The sequence below is a fragment of the Nanorana parkeri genome, unplaced genomic scaffold, assembly GCF_000935625.1.
Source record: "Nanorana parkeri isolate BGI_ZX_2015 unplaced genomic scaffold, ASM93562v1 scaffold910, whole genome shotgun sequence".
NCBI lineage: Eukaryota > Metazoa > Chordata > Amphibia > Anura > Dicroglossidae > Nanorana > Nanorana parkeri.
The window spans coordinates 304964-324678 of NW_017307178.1; the positions used below are offsets into that span (position 1 = coordinate 304964).

The window sequence follows — 19715 nt, forward strand, 5'->3', positions numbered from 1 at the left end:
TTTTTGTCTTATAATGAATTTTACCCTGCAATGCAAAGGGGTTGGGAAGGTTACAATTACCATATTTAACCCTTTCTGTACTGTCCTGTTGTACACTAGATTTGAACACTGTCTGTCCTAACAAAGGGTTAAGATCTATAAGCATTGTATGTTAATGAGATGAAGATCAGAGTGTGCCTAGTCTCTCTATGGGGACAGCCAAGGTTTCCTGTCACTTTAATATTGTACAGAGAAGCTTGCCGTCTGTCAAAAAGCCTGCTCCAGTGGGACGCATGAAAGCTAAGAAATATTTTGTAAAATATTATTTTTAGATATGCTGTGTGAATTGGGACACAAAACAAACAAACATACAGAGGATTTTTCTCAAATTTCACTACAAAAGTGGAAGTACACTTTAATCTGCAAGTTGGTAATACTGCCAAGCGTGGATAAAGAGGACTGCGGATGGCCAAGCTTGATGCGACCAACTAAAGGCATCTCTGCCACCCAATACAAGTTTGAACACAAAACAGTTGCCTCTAATGTTTAGGCCTTTGTAGGGAGGGTAAACTAGCTGATGTATATTCCTACCCCAAAGAGCATTGGCCACAGATACACTATATTGCCAAAAGTATTGGGACACCCCTCCAAATCATTGGATTCAGGCATTCCAATCACCTCATGGCCACAGGTGTATAGAATCAAGCACCTAGGCATGCAGACGCTTCTACAAACATTTGTGAAAGAATGGGTCGCTCTCAGGAGCTCAGTGAATTCAAGCGTGGTACCGTGATAGGTTGTCACCTGTGCACAAAGCAAGGTCCATGAAGACATAGATGAGCGAGTTTAAGGTGGAGGAACTTGACTGGCCTGCACAGAGTCCTGACCTCAACCCCATAGAACACCTTTGGGATGAATTAGAGCAGAGACTGCGAGCCCGGCCTTCTCGTCAAACATCAGTACCTGACCTCACAAATGCACTTCTGGAAGAATGGTCAAACATTCCCATAAACACACTCCTAAACCTTGTGGACGCCTTCCCAGAAGTGTTGGAGCTGTTATAGCGGCAAAGGGTGGGCCGACCCAATATTGAACCGTACAGACTAAGACTGGGATGCCATTTAAGTTCATGTGCGTGTAAAGACAGGTGTCCCAATACTTTTGGGAATATAGCGTATCTTTACAGGTTCAGACTGTTTTTAGATGAAAACTATCAGATCAGAAAACAGTCATTGAACTGGAGGCAGAGGCACTGACCTGCTGCTCAGCAAATGCAGCCAATCAGAGGGCTTCTGGGTTGGCAAAGTTATTTGGTGCATACGGAGTGGATTTATATTCTTTGTGGCTATTGAGGAATACATGTGAATGCATATTTGTGTGCCCAGAGTTTAGCTTCAATGCGGACCTTTACCTTCTTTCACTAAAAATCACATCAATGATCACAGCATGCAGCACTCTGCATGCTGATATGAAATCATCTGACATTCAATAGTTAAATATATTTTGCTTTTAGGTGCAATTATTGTTTTTCTACTTTCCAGTCCTCTTGGGTATTAGTGATGTAATCTGTACCCAAGAATTGCATCTTGGGAAGGTTACATCAGCAGAGCATTGCTGGGAAATCTCATCTGTATTCTCACGAGATCTCAGGGAAAGGCATTTTCCTCCCCTGAGATGAAGTGTATGGTCACATGTCCTAGTTCCTGGAAGTAAAGGGAGATCTAGTAACCTGCCCTTAGTAAAAATGGCCACTGTGAGAAGAATGGGAAGGAAAAGAAAAATAAGTTGTATAAAGAATAAAAAGCCGACAATTATCTAGAAGTATGTGTTTGTAGATTGTCATTACTGAACATTTATTGTCGATTTTAAGATATGGGTAAAGTTCCTCTTTAAGGGAGAACTATGGGGTTAAGACTTTTCCCCATAGTTCTCCCGTCCTCCCGTCATCCTAAGCTCAGTATGTAGCTCGCAGTATACTGAGACGCCGCAGCTGAAGCGGATCCCGACAATTATGTCTGGATCCGCCCAGCTGCGTGAGTGACAGCTGGCTCTGCCTATTTAGAGGCAGAGCCAGCTGTACCCGCCCCCTCCCCCGTCCGTTCCGCCAGTCAGCGCTGGCGGATCGGAGCGGGGGAATCCAGGCCCTCCACTGTCACGGCAGAGAGCTGTGAGAGGATCGAGAGGTAAGCGAACGCCGGTATGTGTTCGCTCACCTCCCGATCTACTGAGCCGACCTGTGACAGTCTCATTTTCACAGGTCGGCTAGAACTATGAGGTGAGTGGAAATCACTCATCTCATAGTTCTCCTTTAAGGCAGCCAGACATAGGCAGACCTCTCTTCATGAACTAAAGGTGCTTGAGCTGCATAAGCTGCCAGGACCTACAACAACCTTCACAGCTAAAAACAAACATACGGTACTTATGTAGTAAAACATTTATTCCACTCTCTCCACAGAACATAGAGCAATTGGCCGTCCGCACACAGGGATTTTCCAATATGTCAAAAAGAGGTTCTATTCCTTCCCTATTCTTCCTACCAATAGGCTTGGCAGTTCTAGACACTAACTCTCTTTCTCTCTGAAGACTTTCTACCATAGACAATGGAGCTGGGACAAGGCGTATAACAATTATTAGAAAGGTGAACATATAATGTATGTTTAACCTTGCTATATACAGGTCCAAATCTGAGGGGAAGATTCTCAACACATTCCTTTCAAATCTAAATTCAAAAGTTACAATACAGCAAAATAAAATTAAGCACAGCCTGCAAAAGACTATACAAAATACAGAAACGTTGAATTAGTCATATCAAGGCAACTATAAGACACATTATTGAAATAATTAACTATTATTAGACAGGCAAAGGACTTCAGATGGGATTTTAAAAAAAAGTCAGTAACCTCACATGATATTAGGAGACAGATTGACCAGGAAACCAATGGCTCCATATAATGATTCTTGTGTAGGATATACTGCCACCTGCTGCTTTGATCCAAATCTGTAACACCCGTGGATACCCGGTACATTACCAGTGTTATAGGGCAAGGAGTCTCCACCAGTAATACACGCACCCTCTGGGGGTAGTTAGAACATTAGAGGGTACTTCCGCTTTCTAAATTAAATTCATGCTATCATTAAACATATGTACTAAATTGTAAATCATATATAAAACAAAAGCAATTCTAAGGAGTTTTCAAAAGCAGAAAGAATTGCTTGCGAAGCATTAACACACACTGGGAGTTCTTTCACTACATGCTCATTGGCAAGAAACTTTGAAAACTGTGAAACCCATCAGTGACCACTTGCCAAATGCTGGTACAATATAGTAAAGTTGGGACTACACTGATGACAAGATGTAAACCAGGAATATAATGCATATATTTTTGTACTTATTATATACATTAACACAGGATGTGGGGCAAATACATAGAAGGCACGCCAACATTATGAAATATTTTAACTTCTCTGTGTCACAGTTCAGCTGCAGACTTGCAGCTGAGCTGTTACTTGTAGTTCTACAACTATATACATACCTCTTACCCCTGGTTCTGCAGGCATGCAGGGCTGTGCTGGTGCTTGTAGTCCTCCAGGCATGTGCTCTAAACCTGACTCACACTTGCACCTGTCTGCAAGCTTTAGGCGTCGGCCGACCTCTCCTGCTGTTTCTTATGCAGCTTCTCGGCTAATCAGTGCAGTCCGCTTGTGGCCAATCCTGTGGCTCCTCCCTCTTCCTGTCTCTATTTAAACCCAGGGCATCAAACGGCACGCTGCCCGAGCAATGCTTTCCCAAGCTAGTTGCAGAGTCCCCCATTATTGATTTATCCTGAATTCCTGGAGGTTTTCCTGTGTACCGAACCTTTGGCTTGTCCTTGGAAATCCCTGTCTACAGGCTGCCCTGTGCTTCACTTTTGTCCTTGGAAATCCCTGTCTACAGGCTCCCTGTGCTTCGCTTTTGTCCTTGGAAATCCCTGTCTACAGGCTGCCCTGTGCTTCACTTTTTCCCTCGGAAATCCATGTCTACAGGCTCCCTGTGCTTCACTTTTGCCCTCGGAAATCCCTGTGTACAGTCTACCCTGTGCCTCACTTTGTCCCTGGAAGTCTTTATCCTGTCCCTAAACTGTTAAGTGAGTTGGGTGGACCTAGGGATTGTGACCTGGGGTCAGCATGCAGCCAAGCCCATCTCCACCATCAGGAGCTCTGGCGATTACCAGCTGGCTCTTAGATTCCACATCCTGGGGGACCCCATGCCACCTACTCAGCACCCCATGCCACCTACTCAGCATTGCAGCACCCTGCCTTGTATTTGAACTTGCAGCTTAAGCTGACTTCCACTGCCTCATTCAGTTCCCCTGCTATGTTCCCTGCTTGTACTCCAGCTCTGGGAGCCGTCAGCCTACACTGCTTGGACCCTTTTCTCTAAGTGTCCCTGCCAGTGTAGTGGAAAGGGTCCACATACCGGACTCCAGTTCATACCTGTGAGTTCCGATCCGTGACACTCTGTGAATAGAGAGTACAAGAGTTCTACCAGCATCTTCATGGAAACTTGTTCTAAACCTCTCGATAAAGGTATTCTGCAGAATCTGAGTGAATACTATGGACAAACAGTTTTCACATTATAATCATCTGAATTGCTGGCAATCAGCAACAGATTTGTACTCTTTCAAATGACAATCTCCCAATTAGCAGATCTTGGGGAATGGCACCACGGCAAGCTTTTGCAAAATATATATCTACAATGGATGGACATCTCCAGTGGATTATACAATGAGCTGCCAAACATTTCTAATGAGTATTTCAAGTCAGGTACATTGGCCTTACGTATGGCAAGGATGATCATTCACCAGGTCACCCCTGGCACTGATCATTCTACTAACAACTGAAAACCCATTCTGGGTTGACTATCATGGTTCCTGATTCTGTCTTGAAGCTCTCACAGGTTCTAACATATACCACTACTTCAATTGTTTCTTGTGTCAGATTTAGCAGACAACATTCTGCAGAGTTAAAGGAAACAAAATATGCAGTGGTGTAACTGTAGCCATAGCAGCCCAGGTGACTTCTATGGGGCCAGGAAGTGGAAGGGAGCCCCATTAGGCTGTTGAGACAAATTCAACATAAAACATGTGAAGAGAAGACAGTACCGTATCATTAAGGGTTGGATGACAACCCTAATGCTCTGTAAAGTCTACAATGTAGAAAAGCTGAGGTTAGATGCACAAGTGGAATCTTTGTGATGTTAGTCACAGCTCAGAGGGAGATCTTCAGGGGGGCCCCACCCATCACATTTTTGCTATGGGGTCTCATTATCTGTAGTTTCGCCCTGACTATATGCATAGAATTTCAGGCCCTCCTCTTGCACCTGTAGATTCTTTAGTACAGTAGTAGTAGTAATTTTGTTTAGGCGAGACAATACATGTGTACCATTATACATTAAGTGGCTTATAAATGCTATAAAAATTTAACTTTCAACCAAAATACAAAAAACTAAACCAGAAATCAACAATAACTTTACAAAAGCCAGACCAGTAAACGATGGTTATCGATTAGTATGGATACTGCAAGACAGTTTTCCAGCAAAACAAAGATCAGCGCAATTTACCATCACTTCTTCCACATGCATATACATGGTTGGTGGTAATTTGTCTGGATTTATTTATCCATTTATGAGATTAAAATCTGGCTGAAGGGGGTTGTAACGGCAAGAAAATTGTGTGTTTGGTCAACATACGGTTTGGCCCTGCAGCAACATTCCTAATGGTACACATTTCACCTGCAACTGGTATATCTAAACAATTCATTTTCTTATGTATATACTTGTGTTGGCTGTCATTACATGAATCACACGGTATAAAGACTCAGATTACAGGGTTCTCTAATAATCCAAAATGCCAGAGACTGAAAATAGATGGGGTGCTGAGAACAGCCTTGTAACTGTGTCTCAGGAAAAATACGCATCCTGTTTGCAGCTCTTGTCATAAACAAAACTTTAAAACAATACGCTGCTGACTCTGCCATATGGTTAACCCTTTCCCCAGAAGTTAACCCTTCCCCCAGAAGATGGCTATCCAATGCATCATGCAAAACAAAAAGGTGAGAGCTTAGAAACACAATCAGACTATTACACTGGTAAAGCATTATAGCTGCACTAAAACAAAGCCAAAAAGATTAGAGGCCCATTCACACCAGCATGTCTACTAAATCACAGTGTTCTAGTGGACCGGGTAGTACGTTGTGGCAGTGTGCGTTCTATTGCAGACTGCCGGAGCTGTCAGTGTTTTGCTTTTTTTTTGTGTGCATTGCACAATGTGTGCACTCCATTCAGGTCCCCGCACAGCGGCATGATGCACTGCTCTGCCCTGTGGCGGCATCCACATGCATGTTTGCATTTTTCACAGCACACTGCCCATTACACTAGCGTTGCGGTGAGAACAGGGCACATCAAAAACAATGGTTTTCTATGTGTCCTAGAGGTGACCTGCATTGATCTGGTGTGGTAAAACACAGGCCATCGCTATATGTGTGAACAGGCCCCAAAATAAATGGGATTCAGGACATCTAGATCAAGTGGGTTAAGGTTCCGAGGATGGAAGTTTTCATTTATGTATATTGGTCTTTTGGTGGAAAAGGATGGACATACGGCATTTTTTATGTAACCTTGACATGCATGTATGATCTCTGGTTGATCTGCCTAAGACCGATACTTCAGTTTTAGGTAGATGGTAACGAACTGACTCACCTACTGGTCTCTTATCTCTTTGTGACAAGACAAGGGTTGAGGGTACTATAAAGTGCACCTACCCTTTACCCTGGGTTCACACCTTAGCGTATTGGAAACTCGCGTTTTTTACCGCGCGGTTTTACAGCAATTTGCTGTAAAAGAAACGCGCGGCAAACGCGAGTTTCCGAGGGGGTATCCGGCTGTATCCTGACGGATACAGCGGGATACGCGCGTTAATACGCCCCAAAGAAGCTCCTGTACTTCTTTGGGCGTATGGCGTTTTACCGCGCGGTAAAACGCGCAGGTGAGAACCATGCCCATAGGCAAACATGGGTTTTCACCTGTTGCGCGTTTTACCGCACGTAGGAACGCGCGGTAAAACGCTCAGGTGTGAACCGGCCTTAAAGCTGGACTCCATGCAAACAGTGAACACAACATACACAATGAAAATCTATATGCATGATCTGTTTACCCATTAAGGGCTTTACAGTCTTGTTAAGCCAGTCTTATTAATGCTGGCATCCCTGCCAGACAGCACCGCCAGGTTCTGGACATCCCTATAGTTAGGCATTAAAGACCTGTCCATTTATCTAACCTGCAGATAATATCTTTGTTTTCTTTTCTTTTTGTTTTATATTGGAAAAAAATAAAAAAAGACCTGTCCAGGGTCCACCCAAGCATGTCACTGGACAATTAATGGGCAGCACCATGTCTATGGGGCCCTCTCTGTGCTCTCCCCTCCTGTAAGCATGTTTCCTGCAAGAAGAAGAGCTCACGAAGGCATAAGATGTGCTGTGACTTCGATCCTTGTTCATAAAACAGTCATTTGGAGAGCTCACTTGCTCTGGTTGGATGGCTCAATTGCAAGCAAGGCTCCCCTTCCTGTGGGTACCTGGAAATGTCACTGAAACCAATAAAGAGCCCCAACTAAATTCAGAAGCTTTAAAAAAGAGAACTATGGGGTAAATGTTTTTCCCCATAGTTCTCTTTAGGGTCACGGAAGGACATATACTAACCTCCTCCCGCTACCCAAAGCTCTGTATATAGGGAGCTATTGCTCTGGGAGCGCCACAGCCGGGACTGATCCTGACAATACTGTCGTGATCCACCCAGCTGCGTGAGTGACAGCTGGCTCTGCTATCTAGAGGCAGTGCCAGCTGTGCCCGCCCCCGTCTGTTCCTCCACTCAGAGCTGGAGGATCGGAGAGGGAATCCTTGCCAGGGGGTGGTGACCAACAGTCACAGCTCTCTGCAGGGACATGATCGGAAAGTGAGCAAGCAACGGTATGTGTTCGCTCACTTCCCAATCAATAGAGCCGGCGTGTGACGGCTTCTTTGTCACCGGTCGGCTCTAACTATGAGGACGAGTGGAAATCACTCACCTCATAGTTCTCCTTAAATGATTTACAGAACAACGTACAATGTCTTTGGGAGGCAAAACCCGCTCCTTGTTCATCAGGACTCAGTCATCAGTAATATTTACAGATGTTTAAATGGACTCAGGGAAGCACGATCCAGATACATGTTGAGTTTACTTGAAAGGGATAAGATGTGGCAGGAGTATGCCAGCAAAATGGCGGCAACAAACCACTGCAGGTTTTGTCTTGCTCTCTGAAACGTGAAGTTGCTTATATTCATAGTAGCTGATCTCCTAAACCAGATCTCGAGTCTAATTTGTTATCTGCGACCACCCTGCTTTCAGAACATAAAGTGCAGGAAGGAAAGCTCTGACTGCTTCATAGGAGTTCAATTTATGTTTCCGACACAGACTTACTCAGCTAAGACCTGCTAGAGCAGCCACACACAGGTCCTAATGTAGAAGTATCACTCGGCTGTAGATCCTCAAACAATCTCTGAATATGTGCTGACACTGTCCTTCCTTCTGGAGGGTGGCTACTTCAGCTTCCCATATTCAGTGTGTGTTGTAAAGTAGCCACTGCTTCAAGCTCGCTCCAGTGATGGACTACAACCTCAATACAAATTAGTAAACTAAACATGAGACAGTAGTCTATTACAGGAGTGAGCTTGTAGCGGTGACTACTTTACAACACACACAGGGACCATGGGGAACAAAAGTAGCCACCCTCCAGAAGGAAGGACAGTGTCAGCACCAATCCAGAGATGATTTGAGGATCTACAGCCGAGTGATGCACAAATAAGATACGTGTGTGTTAATAGTTAAGGTACTTGAATGCAATTTTAAGGTTTAGTGTCACTTTAAGAGTCCCCTCCTACTATTACCAGTACCACAATAGTAAATTCTGGCCTAAATATATTAAATATCAGAAAAAAGACACTGTATTTATAAATGTAAGGAAAAAAAGATCTTTCACATTTGTGACCTTTGTTTATTAGGGAAGCACTAGAACATGACTGATTCCATGTACAGAAGCACCACCTAGTGGTCAGTTGGAGCATAACCTACAAAACAACAAGGAATATCTGGTGGGAATGTACAACACACTTTCTCACAACAGGAAATCAGACCAGCTTGTTTAAAAACATGTTGCCGGAAACCTTTCCTCTGCCTCTTCCTACTTGAGGATTTGTTTTTCCCTGAGCAAATTTCAGGGAAGATTTAAACCCATCCCCATGTTGGTGCACAGCATTAGAAAGGCAGCCATAAAGGCTAGGTTATATTGACAGATGTGCTGGAAATAATGACTAGAAGCACTCATATGGTCATGGTGATGCACCAGTCCCATTCCCACCTTTGTATTCTGTTATATTTTTGTGCAATATGACTGTTTTTGGTAGTTAATAATTACAGATTTATTGCACACAAATTTAGCACACACAATGCATGAAATCAGTAAGTGCAGTAGGGGGTAAGGGGGAATTTAAAATTTTCACTTATATTTTCATACCAACTGCACACACACAGTAATACAATAAAAACATTAACTAGGTAATCATTATTTGTATTTAGTCTTTTATTCTAGAGCAGGGGTCTCAAAGTACCAGCCCTCAGACTGGTTACTTTTGGCCTGCAGGCACGGCCGCCGATAGGGGGTAGAGCCAACCCTCCTGTACCCCCATCAGTTCAGCGAGGGGGCCCGGGGACAGAAAGAGGGCTCTTACCTTTTACAACAGCCAGGGGTGTAGCTAGGGTTGCCATCTGTCCAGGATTCAACCAGACAGTCCGGGTTTCAGGCCAGCTGAAATCCGGACACAAGATGTCAGGCGGACAGGGGCAACCACATTGTGTTCCAATTTGAGTGCATGGAGGAGGAATGGGAAACGGAGGGAAGCTGAAACTCTAGCAGCAAGGAGGTGTCTGATGTCAGCATGCAGATAAGTCCTGGAGGGCACAGGGGTTCTACTTAGGCAGATGTGCTACTCGCTATCTCTCCTCACTATTTCCATTGTCTATCCTCTGTCTCTCTCCTCTCTCTCCTGGCTGTCTCTCCTCGCTTTCTCTCCTGGCTCCTCTTGGCTGTCTCTCCATGCTCTTTCTTCTGACTGTCTCTCCTCGCTCTCTCCTGGCTGTCTCTCCTCGCTCTCTTCTGGCTGTCTCTCCTCGCTCTCTTCTGGCTGTCTCTCCTCGCTCTCTTCTGGCTGTCTCTCCTCGCTCTCTTCTGGATGTCTCCCCTCGCTCTCTTCTGGATGTCTCTCCTCGCCCTCTTCTGGCTGTCTCTCCTCGCCCTCTCCTCGCTGTCTCTCCTCGCTCCTTCTCTTGGCTGAGCCTCCTCACTCTATCCCCTCACTCTCTCTCCTGACTGTCCCTCCTCGCTCCTTCTTCTGGCTGTCCCTCCTCGCTCTCTCCCCTGGATGTCTCTCCTCATGCGGCCCCTATGGAAGAAGAAAACGTGCCCAGTGGCCCCCAGGTTATTTGAGCTTGAGACCCCTGTTCTAGAGCTTTCTGAGGTCATAGTGACTGCTAATAAAAATGTCACCTATCACTTCACCACTGTTCTTTATACCTACAAAAGATATTGTATCTTCAGGATGAGCTTTGCCTTTCTACAACAATGATTATGCTCAGTGGTAAGAGGATTACTGAGGTGTAGCAGCAATATAAGTGCAGGCTCGAAAACTCTTTAGCAGTATTCAGGCAAAAAATAGAAGTGTAAAGTATACAAGTGTTCTTCCACATTAAGAAGCTGACGATGATAAAAAATGAAGGGATGACCTGGAAATAAGAAGAAAGCCAAGAACGTCTTAGAGCTGTGCTGTAAGACAGATAACCTTGAACCTTTTGAGGGTATCCCATCATTCCCTCTTACATTAAAAGAAACAATAGGGTCATACGAAGGCCCTTGTCTAGCTTTCACAATCAGCGGTCGTGAAGGTTCACTCTAACAACGTTGCCACTTCCTCCTATTTAAACCTAAGTATTTTTTTTTCAGAACAGAACAGGAAGGGAATGGAGATTCCCACAGTCACACTGAGAAATGCAACTATCACGCATACATAAAAGCTTGTAACTCAATGTGTATGAGAAGTGACAGAGACATAAATTGCTTACAGCTAGCATGCAGTACGGAGCAGTGAAAGTGCTTAGGAGAAAATGCAGTTCTTCTTTCCATACTGAATTCTGCTGGAGTGCTTGTCATACCAAGCACATACTTATAGATAAAGATTATTGACAGTACTTGCACATAGCAAGTGTGTGTGTGTGTGTGTGTGAGTGTGTGTGTACACATATATCTTACAAATGTATCACAATAAATAGCCAAAGTGTGCCCAGCTAGCAGCATGTGCATGAGAGGAGTGCATGGGTGTTTGACAGAGTATTTGCATTAAAGGAGTGTGAAGGTATGACAGCGGGCAAAATGTGTAAGAGAGGACTGTAGAGAGTACAACAGGGGGCAGTATATTCAAGAGGGTATAGTATGGCTAGAGTGGGGGGGTAAGGGTGGCTGGTAGAAGACAATGGTCGTGTGTGTATGTATGCCAGAGAATATTGTGTGGATGGTCACCCTATGCCAACAGACACATTAACAACCAATATTGCGGTAATTCCTATTGTGGATAAGGATCCCTTTCAGTATTTTAGTGTGGAAGTTATCAATCCATTGTGCTTTTGAATGTGGACCTCAAACTCTTTTCCAGAATTGTAACTGACTGCTCCCTTTCATGTCTAAGACCATCCACCCTGACCAGAGTATCATCATCCTCACAGCCCACTCCTACTCTCTACTGATGTGGAGAAAGCATTTGGTAGGATGGACTGATGCTTTCTGGTACTCACTGTGAAACACACTGCTGGGGGACCACATGATGTTGTGTATTCCCAAACCAGCTGCTGACAAGCCTGAAGTAAGTACTCCCATTACAACTTTCAAGCTGCAGTGATTGTAGTCCACATATATGATTTTTCTCATTAAGCCCTGATGTAGGAGGTGTTTTTTGGACCCCTGAAACACGTTGGCTACTCTACTTGAATGTCCCCTGACCCTAATGGAATAAAGTTGTATCTGGACTATTTTAAATGGTGTGGAGCTTCAATTCCTACATCTACTTTGTATTCCTACCCAGTCACAGCTGTTAGAGCCAAAAAGTGAAGATCAGATTACTTTGCTGTCACCAATGGCTACCCCTGTTGCCTTTCATTTTCATAATGGCCTTGGAAGACCTTCTTTGTTCCCTTAGAGCTGACCCTGATCTCACAGGCATCACTAAAAAAATCTGGCTATCAAGAACTTGCCGGGGTGGCGCTGGATCCCACGGCAGGTCAGTGCACGGTAGCGCACCACACCATGCTGCTGTGCAAGGACCAGAATAGTGTGTACACATTGTGCACTACCTAGTGTTAGTTAAAAAACAATGTAAACAGTGACAATTAAAGCAGTGATACAAAGCACACTGCCGGTGCTACCACAACACACTAGTCTTTCCTCTAAAATGCAGCGTTTTAGAAATGGTTTAAGGTTGGCCAGAAAGTTCTGCAAAAGAACATCAACAATATACAGTGAGTGGCCAGATTATTATGACCACCTGACGTTTGTAGGCACATTAGCTATAATTTCGTGCTGAAGTTGGAGGGAGGGCCAGACCATTATAAATAGGGAAGCAAGTTGTTTACCACGACAGTAGAAGTGATTTGTTTTCTGAAGATATGGGTAAGCAACGCGATTTAACAGCCTTTGAACGTGGGATGATTGTTGGCGCTCGGAGCCATGGAGCGAGTATCAGCAAAACAGCAGAATTAATTAAATGCTCAAGAGCAGCTGTTGTTAAAGTGTTTAAAGACTGGACTGTCAGCCGAAAATCTGGGTCTGAACGTGCGAATTGTGGCCGTCAGCGACTAGTCAATGTTAGGGCAGAACGGAGAGTGGCAAGACTGGTACAAGACAACAGAAGGGCAACAGTGCAGTGTCAGATTCCTCGCATCACCTTTCAACATCTCGTGGAGTCACGAGGCGGCCCAACGAAGTCATCTCGTGGCCCAACGAAGTACTGATGGGGTGGTCATAATAATCTGGCCACTCAGTGTAAAACACAAGTAAATACACAAAGAGGTAAAAGTAAGAATCACATTTGAATTCATATATGGCAAACTGGTCCATGTATCTATTGTGAATGTATGCAGAACCAAAACACGATTGTGGCATACCTACATATCTCATTGATATGTTCTAAAACCTAAACAAAGCTCCAAATACTAAAAATGCCAGCAACTTCCCAAATGTTACTGCTTCCTTATTCACTTACCTGGTATTCGAATAAATGACCAACCATGCAATAGTTTAAAGGCCCGCAGACCACCTGGGCGTTCTGGGAAAAACTGGAAATTCCTCAATGGCCAATCTGCATACAGTTCTGGAGCTCCAAACAGAAAACACTGCCTCGCTTCACGGCTCCCTCCATTCTTGAGCATTTGTCTTTCATATTCTGCGCTTCGGTCACTGCAATAAGTATCTACAGGGAAAGCTGTAACCTAAAACAAGAAAAAGCAGGGAAATGTAATATGCAGCATTTAATTTATCTCAATATATAAAGTTTGGAGGAGTAAGTATGGCCATACAGGACTATCAGCAGTGACATCCGCCCACACACCTAACTTGAAACAACATCAAGAGAAGTTGGAGTAGAACAGGACCCTAGAAGCTTGTAATGGGATTTTAGGAATACAGGTCAACGCAATCTTGAAAATATCTAGAAAATAAGGCCAGGTGACCCCTTACACCTGAGAGTTTTGGTGGCAAAATAACCAGCAAATGCAAACAGACCTGCAAATAAAAACCTTATCGGCCTGGAAGGGCTAAACATGACATTCTCAAGAGTAGACCTGGATCACAAGCTGCCTTTTCCCTCTGCTGATAATAGTTGTCAAAACTGCCATAAAGTACTATAAAAGCCCGATCAGATTCAGGTAAGGGGGTGTAAAGAAGGCCAGCAAAAGCAGTGAAGGCCTATTTCCTCACCAAGCTGAAAAATAGGGGGGGTTAGCCTGGAGGAAATGCTGATTTTTATCATTCACGAGTCCCTGCCCCCCAAAGAAACTCACAAACTAACATCACACTACAGCCGGTTTGGAAGGAAGCCAGTTTACCTATCAGTATGCTTTAGGACTGTGTGGGAAAAATCATTGGAAATATAGAGAAACCATACATACGTCATACAGGGAAAACCTTCCAACAAAAAACAAAAAAAGCACTAAAATCTAGGCAGAGGTTCTTTCCACCAAGAAGGTGAATCTTCTGACTAATGAAAATAGATGGAGCTGCACAAAAAGGGGTTTAACCCTTTTACCTCTGCTGCCATACCAAGTCCAGTAGGCTGGTCTCCCTCTATGCTTTACCTACACACTTAGGGAACAAACTCACACAGTGGCAGGGCAGAAACACACATGCAGTGTCAGGGCCGGGTTTGGTGAACAACTTAGTGGTATTGAATGAACTTTAACCTTCATCTTGAAGAGAACTTTGAAGTGCATTACTGGAGTAGTAAGAGCAGCATCTTTCACTTGTAGTCGATTGCTGACTATTATTGCAGTAGATGCAACTGGTGTTTTTGAGTTACCTATTAGGAACTTCTATTGTTCTAAAAAGGAACTCTTTGAAGCCTGGAGACTTTGAGGTGTTGGCTTGTTATTACTTGGGGTTTGTGTGGTGATGAAACATCTGTAGTAAATGCATATGCAGACCAAGGGTTCATCATGGTGTAACACACACACAATCAAGGCTGACGGTCACAAACATACACAATACACAGCTCAGCACACTCATATAACACACACAAACAGGACACAGGGAGTGCACAGTCATATAACACACACACACAAACAGGACACAAGGAGTGCACAGTCAGAGTACACAAATGCTTTATAATATGGCTTGTTAATGTTGAGGTAAGTACTGTTGGCTTCATGGTAGAATTTCTATTTCTGCTCTTAACATCACTCTGACATTTATTTGTTCATGTAGGTTAATGATGTGCATTTTAGGGAGATTTCCTTCTTTTATTTCAGCAAGGTGGTGATCTAAGATCTAGCTGATTATGTTAGCTTAGTTGCTGCACAACTGCAATGTGCTAAGAAACATACAAGAGATGAGGACAGCCCACTAACAATCATGTCACATCAATGTAAACTGAGCTGCTCATGCAGCAATTCATATGTTTAGAGAAGTAATTGCTGCATTTATCTATAAATGTGAATTTCAAGATGTATCCATAGAGTGGATTAATTTAAATGATTTACTACTTACTACTTTACTTGATTAGAACACATTTACTTCAACAGACATATAATGAATTGCTACAAACACCTTATCAACTTCATATCTTAGCAACAAACACAGACTTTGTTTTATAATGTATTTATCACCACAAAGTCTGCTTGTTGTTTATTGGCCAGATCCAGCCAACAAATGTTGGGGCGCATTCAACCTGTACCCCTGGCCTACCCATATCAGGAAGAAAAAAAATCAGTTAACTGGAAATAATTTTTCTCAATGGTTTTTAAAGTTTCCTGAAATAAGGCTGGTAGTGGGTGTCTGAAGTTCCTACAAATTGAAAAAAAATGACATTTGTTTGACTAAACTTAAAATGTTCATGCTAGGATTGTTTTCTAAACCATTGCCTAGGACTCTTAGCACACTTAGATTAGCAGCCATAAAGCACTTGCATTGTTCTTTTTCTCTATGTATGCTGAATCATGCCTGTATTTTAAGAGCAGATGATCACATTAATCATTAATGTAAATGGCTACTTACATCTGAAATTGTCCTACATGGCATACAGAACAAAAAGTCTGACTTTTGACAGAATTAACTCCAAAGCTCCAACTCTGAAAGCCAACAGGAGAAGCTTTTGTACCCCTCTTCTTTCTCCTGAATCTGGAGTTTTGGCATTAAAATGCATTTTTTTTTTATTGCCCTAAAGCTGACAGATACAACTTTAACAAAATACTTAAAGTTACACTAAACTCAGGAGTTAAATCTTAAAAATATATTCAAGTACCTTAACTATTAACAAAAACGTATCTTATTTGTGTATCACTCGGCTGTAGATCCTCAAATCATCTCTGAATTGGTGCTGACATTGTCCTTCCTTCTGGAGGGTGGCTACCTTTGTTCCCCATGGTCCCTGGGTGTGTTGTAAAATAGTCACCGCTCCAAACTCGCTGCTGTGATGAACTATAATCTCACATTTAGTTTACTAATTTGTATTGAGATTGTAATCCATCACGGGAGTGAGCTTGGAGAGGTGACTACTTTACAACACACACAAGGGCCATGGGGAACAAAAGTAGCCACCCTCCAGAAGGAAGGACAGTGTCGGCACCAATTCAGAGATGATTTGAGGATCTACAGCCGAGTGATACCCAGGTAAGATACATTTTTGTTGATACCGTAGTTAAGGTACTTGAATGCATTTGTAAGATCTAACTTCTGAGTTTAGTGTCACTTTAATCTGGCCATACACTGGAAGACGTTTGTATGAACATTCATCCAAAATATTTTGTCTGAATGCCATCAGGGACTTGAAGAGTGTCACTGGAAATTGTTTCATTTCAACATCTGATTTTGGAGTGAATGGAGTTTCTCAGACGAAAACTGCATTCATTGTTAGCATTTCATTTACTCAAGCAAAAATGTCATCCTGCTCCTTTTTTTCATCACTTCGTTGAATCGAAATAGAAAATTGAATGAACATTCTGAAAGTGAATTTTTTCAAACAAAATGTTACTTGTGTATTGCCAGCTTTGGACCAAATGTTTTATATCCGAAGTCCCATATACATGACTGTTTTTAATCCTGATTAAGAACAAAAACCTACAAAGCCAAAAGAGAAACACAGTGGGGTACCTCTTATCTTTTCAGCAGGTGGCAGGCTAAAGGCCTGTATTTGGTGTGATAACAGCTGTGGGTGATGATTATAGTGCACACAATTACTGCTTTTCATAAGCCCCAAACGCTATGTTTTATTGAACAATAAAGAAAAGTCAATAAAAGGTGTGTGTCTGAGATTAGGTTTTGCAATCAATCATGATGGGCGGGGGCATCGCCTTCAGTGTGCATGTTTGCACTATAAAGCTATAAACGCATGTCCACAGGTTTTTGCAGCTGCCATCCGAACCCAACAACTGTTACACCATACTTTGAATAATATTGACATGTGCAATGTTTTACAAAATACATTTAACAATCCTGATCTTTGCTCAAATAAAGCAACTGAATGTCATCCCTCCATCCCAAACACAAGTGCAACTTTTAAATGAAAAACAGTTTGCAAAGATTTTCCATTATATACCCCCCAAATCCCTGGCAAATAAATTATTAGACTTAAAGGAGAATTATGAGGCGAGTGATTTTCACTCAGCCTCATAATCTGAGCCGACCTGTGACAATGAAACTGTCACAGGTCAGCTCAGATCGGGAAGTGAGCGAACACATACCGGCGCTCGCTCACTTCTCGATCTATCCCTGCAGAGCCATGATTGTCACTCACGGCTCACTGCAGGGATTCCCCCCCTCCCCTGTCCGATCCTCCAGCGCTGACTAGTGAAACAGACAGGGGCAGGGGGCGGGCACAGCTGGCTCTGCCTCTGGATAGGCAGAGCCAGCTGTCAATCTAGCAGCTGGGTGGATCCAGACAGTATTGTCGGGATCCGTCACGGCTGCGGCGGGATACTGAGCTTTGGATGACGGGAGGACGCTAGTTTGTGTTCTCCCGTGACCCTTAGGAGAACTATGGGGAAAAGCCCTGACCCCATAGTTCTCCTTTAAGTGATGAAAAGGAAATTTAGAAAATTTATAAAATGCCAAAACTATTTATTTCTCTCTTCACTGCATTCTTTTCAGGTATTTACCATCTCTGGTTCAAAGGAAGATGGACACCAAAATGAACATGTATCATGAAATGAATCATGATCAGGACACTATCTGCAAGGAATTTACAGAGAGAAAGGAATCTTTCTCTATTGGACTACGCGGCCGCACGCCGCCCTATGCTCACCCTCCTGCATGTCCATACGGGTGCCCCGCTCAGACGCAGACAGGATCCACCCTGTCAGCGTACGAGTACGGACACCCGCACCCGCATAGTCCCATAGAGAAAGACAGGGGCTGCGTACTAAACACACGCAGCACCTGTCCTTCACGGGAGCTGCCCAATACGGCCGTGTACGCAACACGGAGCTGTACGTGTCGCCCGTTTCTCGTGTGAATGAGGCCTTAGAATGTCCACATGCAGTCCTTTTCGCCCATGTGATATATATACCTTGTTTCAAAATTTTAAAAAGTCATTATCACCATTATTGGGTTTTATGCCCAGTGAGAATTTATGAGATTTTAGTTATTTGTGTTCAATCTAAAAACAACTGTTACTACAATTTTCTTTTCTTGTATTTTGGACACTACACTGCTGTTTCTGTTCTCAGGTGGTATCACTTTAGCATTGAGATCTTCAGGTATTAGTCATTGCCTCCTGACAATTTTCACTGGTAACAGAAAACTTACCATTGGTGCTGAGGTACTCAGGAACAAGGGCATTTCTGTAATCTGACATTGAAGAACACGTGGCTGGCCACTGTTTGGTTGATGTAACACATGGTCTGTGTACCCAGAGACTGGCTTACAAGGGCAAGTGAAAAGCAAATCCTACAAAACAAAAAAAGATTATATAAATATAATTACATCTTTTTTTCATAGTCGTTCTTCTTATTTAGGCTTAATAATAAACATTAAAACACTAAATAGATGTGCGGAAATCCATCCTGACGATTTTACAGACAATTGGAAAAGTAAACTGTGGGGAAGCACATTTTGGCTTGTCTTTTGACAGGCACACAGTTCAGTGACTTCTGTAAGTGCCTAAAACATATATTTAGGAGACAATGAAAACATTAATTATTTATTGCTTGGACAAGCACCACAGACGCTCCCCGCCGTAAAGTTTCCTCTCCCTAGCTATGGAAGGATCAGTTTACCAAAAGTGAAAGGATCAGATAACTGCACGAAATGGCAAAGGTCAACCCAAGAGAAGCTGCCGAAAGGAGCATCTGCTGTAGAAGAATTGTGCAACAAGCTTGAAGGAGAGCATGGTATAGCAATATCGTATATCTCAAAGAAGCTCTCTTCTCCTAATATTACAAATAGAGCAAACAAAGGCTGAGAAAGAGAGAGAGAGAGAGAGCTTTCAATTGAAGGCAGCCAACAAACAGGTACGGTTGTTCTTGGCCGCCTCTCAATGACCTGAATAGAAAGACAAACCTTCAGACCTAGGGTTCAAATGAGAAGTACACATTAATACAAAGTGAAATCACTATCTAGCCTTTCATTCATTTATAATTAATGATCGTCATTTATAATCAAACATGTTCAACTACCCATGCTCAAGATAATCGTCATACATTCCATAGCTACAATTTTGTCGGCTTCACACAACTTACTAGAGTTTGGGAGAGGAATTGCTTGTAAGAACAAAAGGTAACATCAACCAATGGTTGGCCTGTTGGAAATGTACTACATTTATAGTGCAGATATAAGCCTAGCATTGTATTATACTTATACTGCAAAGGGACATAAAAATTGGTGGTTGAGCTCCGATTAGAATAAATGAACCAGAAG

At 43.0% G+C, this 19715-nt stretch overlaps 1 protein-coding gene across 2 annotated transcripts in view; it reads right to left on the reverse strand.

Annotated features, from left to right (window-relative positions):
• The window catches only part of INO80 (INO80 complex subunit), a 74969-nt gene that overhangs the window by 11015 nt on the left and 44239 nt on the right, over positions 1–19715 (reverse strand). For both annotated transcript variants that reach the window (XM_018566046.1, XM_018566045.1), the window contains exons 25-26: positions 18606–18746; positions 13354–13579 (exon numbers count right to left, since the gene is read on the reverse strand). In XM_018566046.1, the coding sequence (XP_018421548.1) occupies positions 13354–13579; positions 18606–18746 (367 nt within the window). The remainder of the gene's footprint in view (positions 1–13353; positions 13580–18605; positions 18747–19715) is intronic.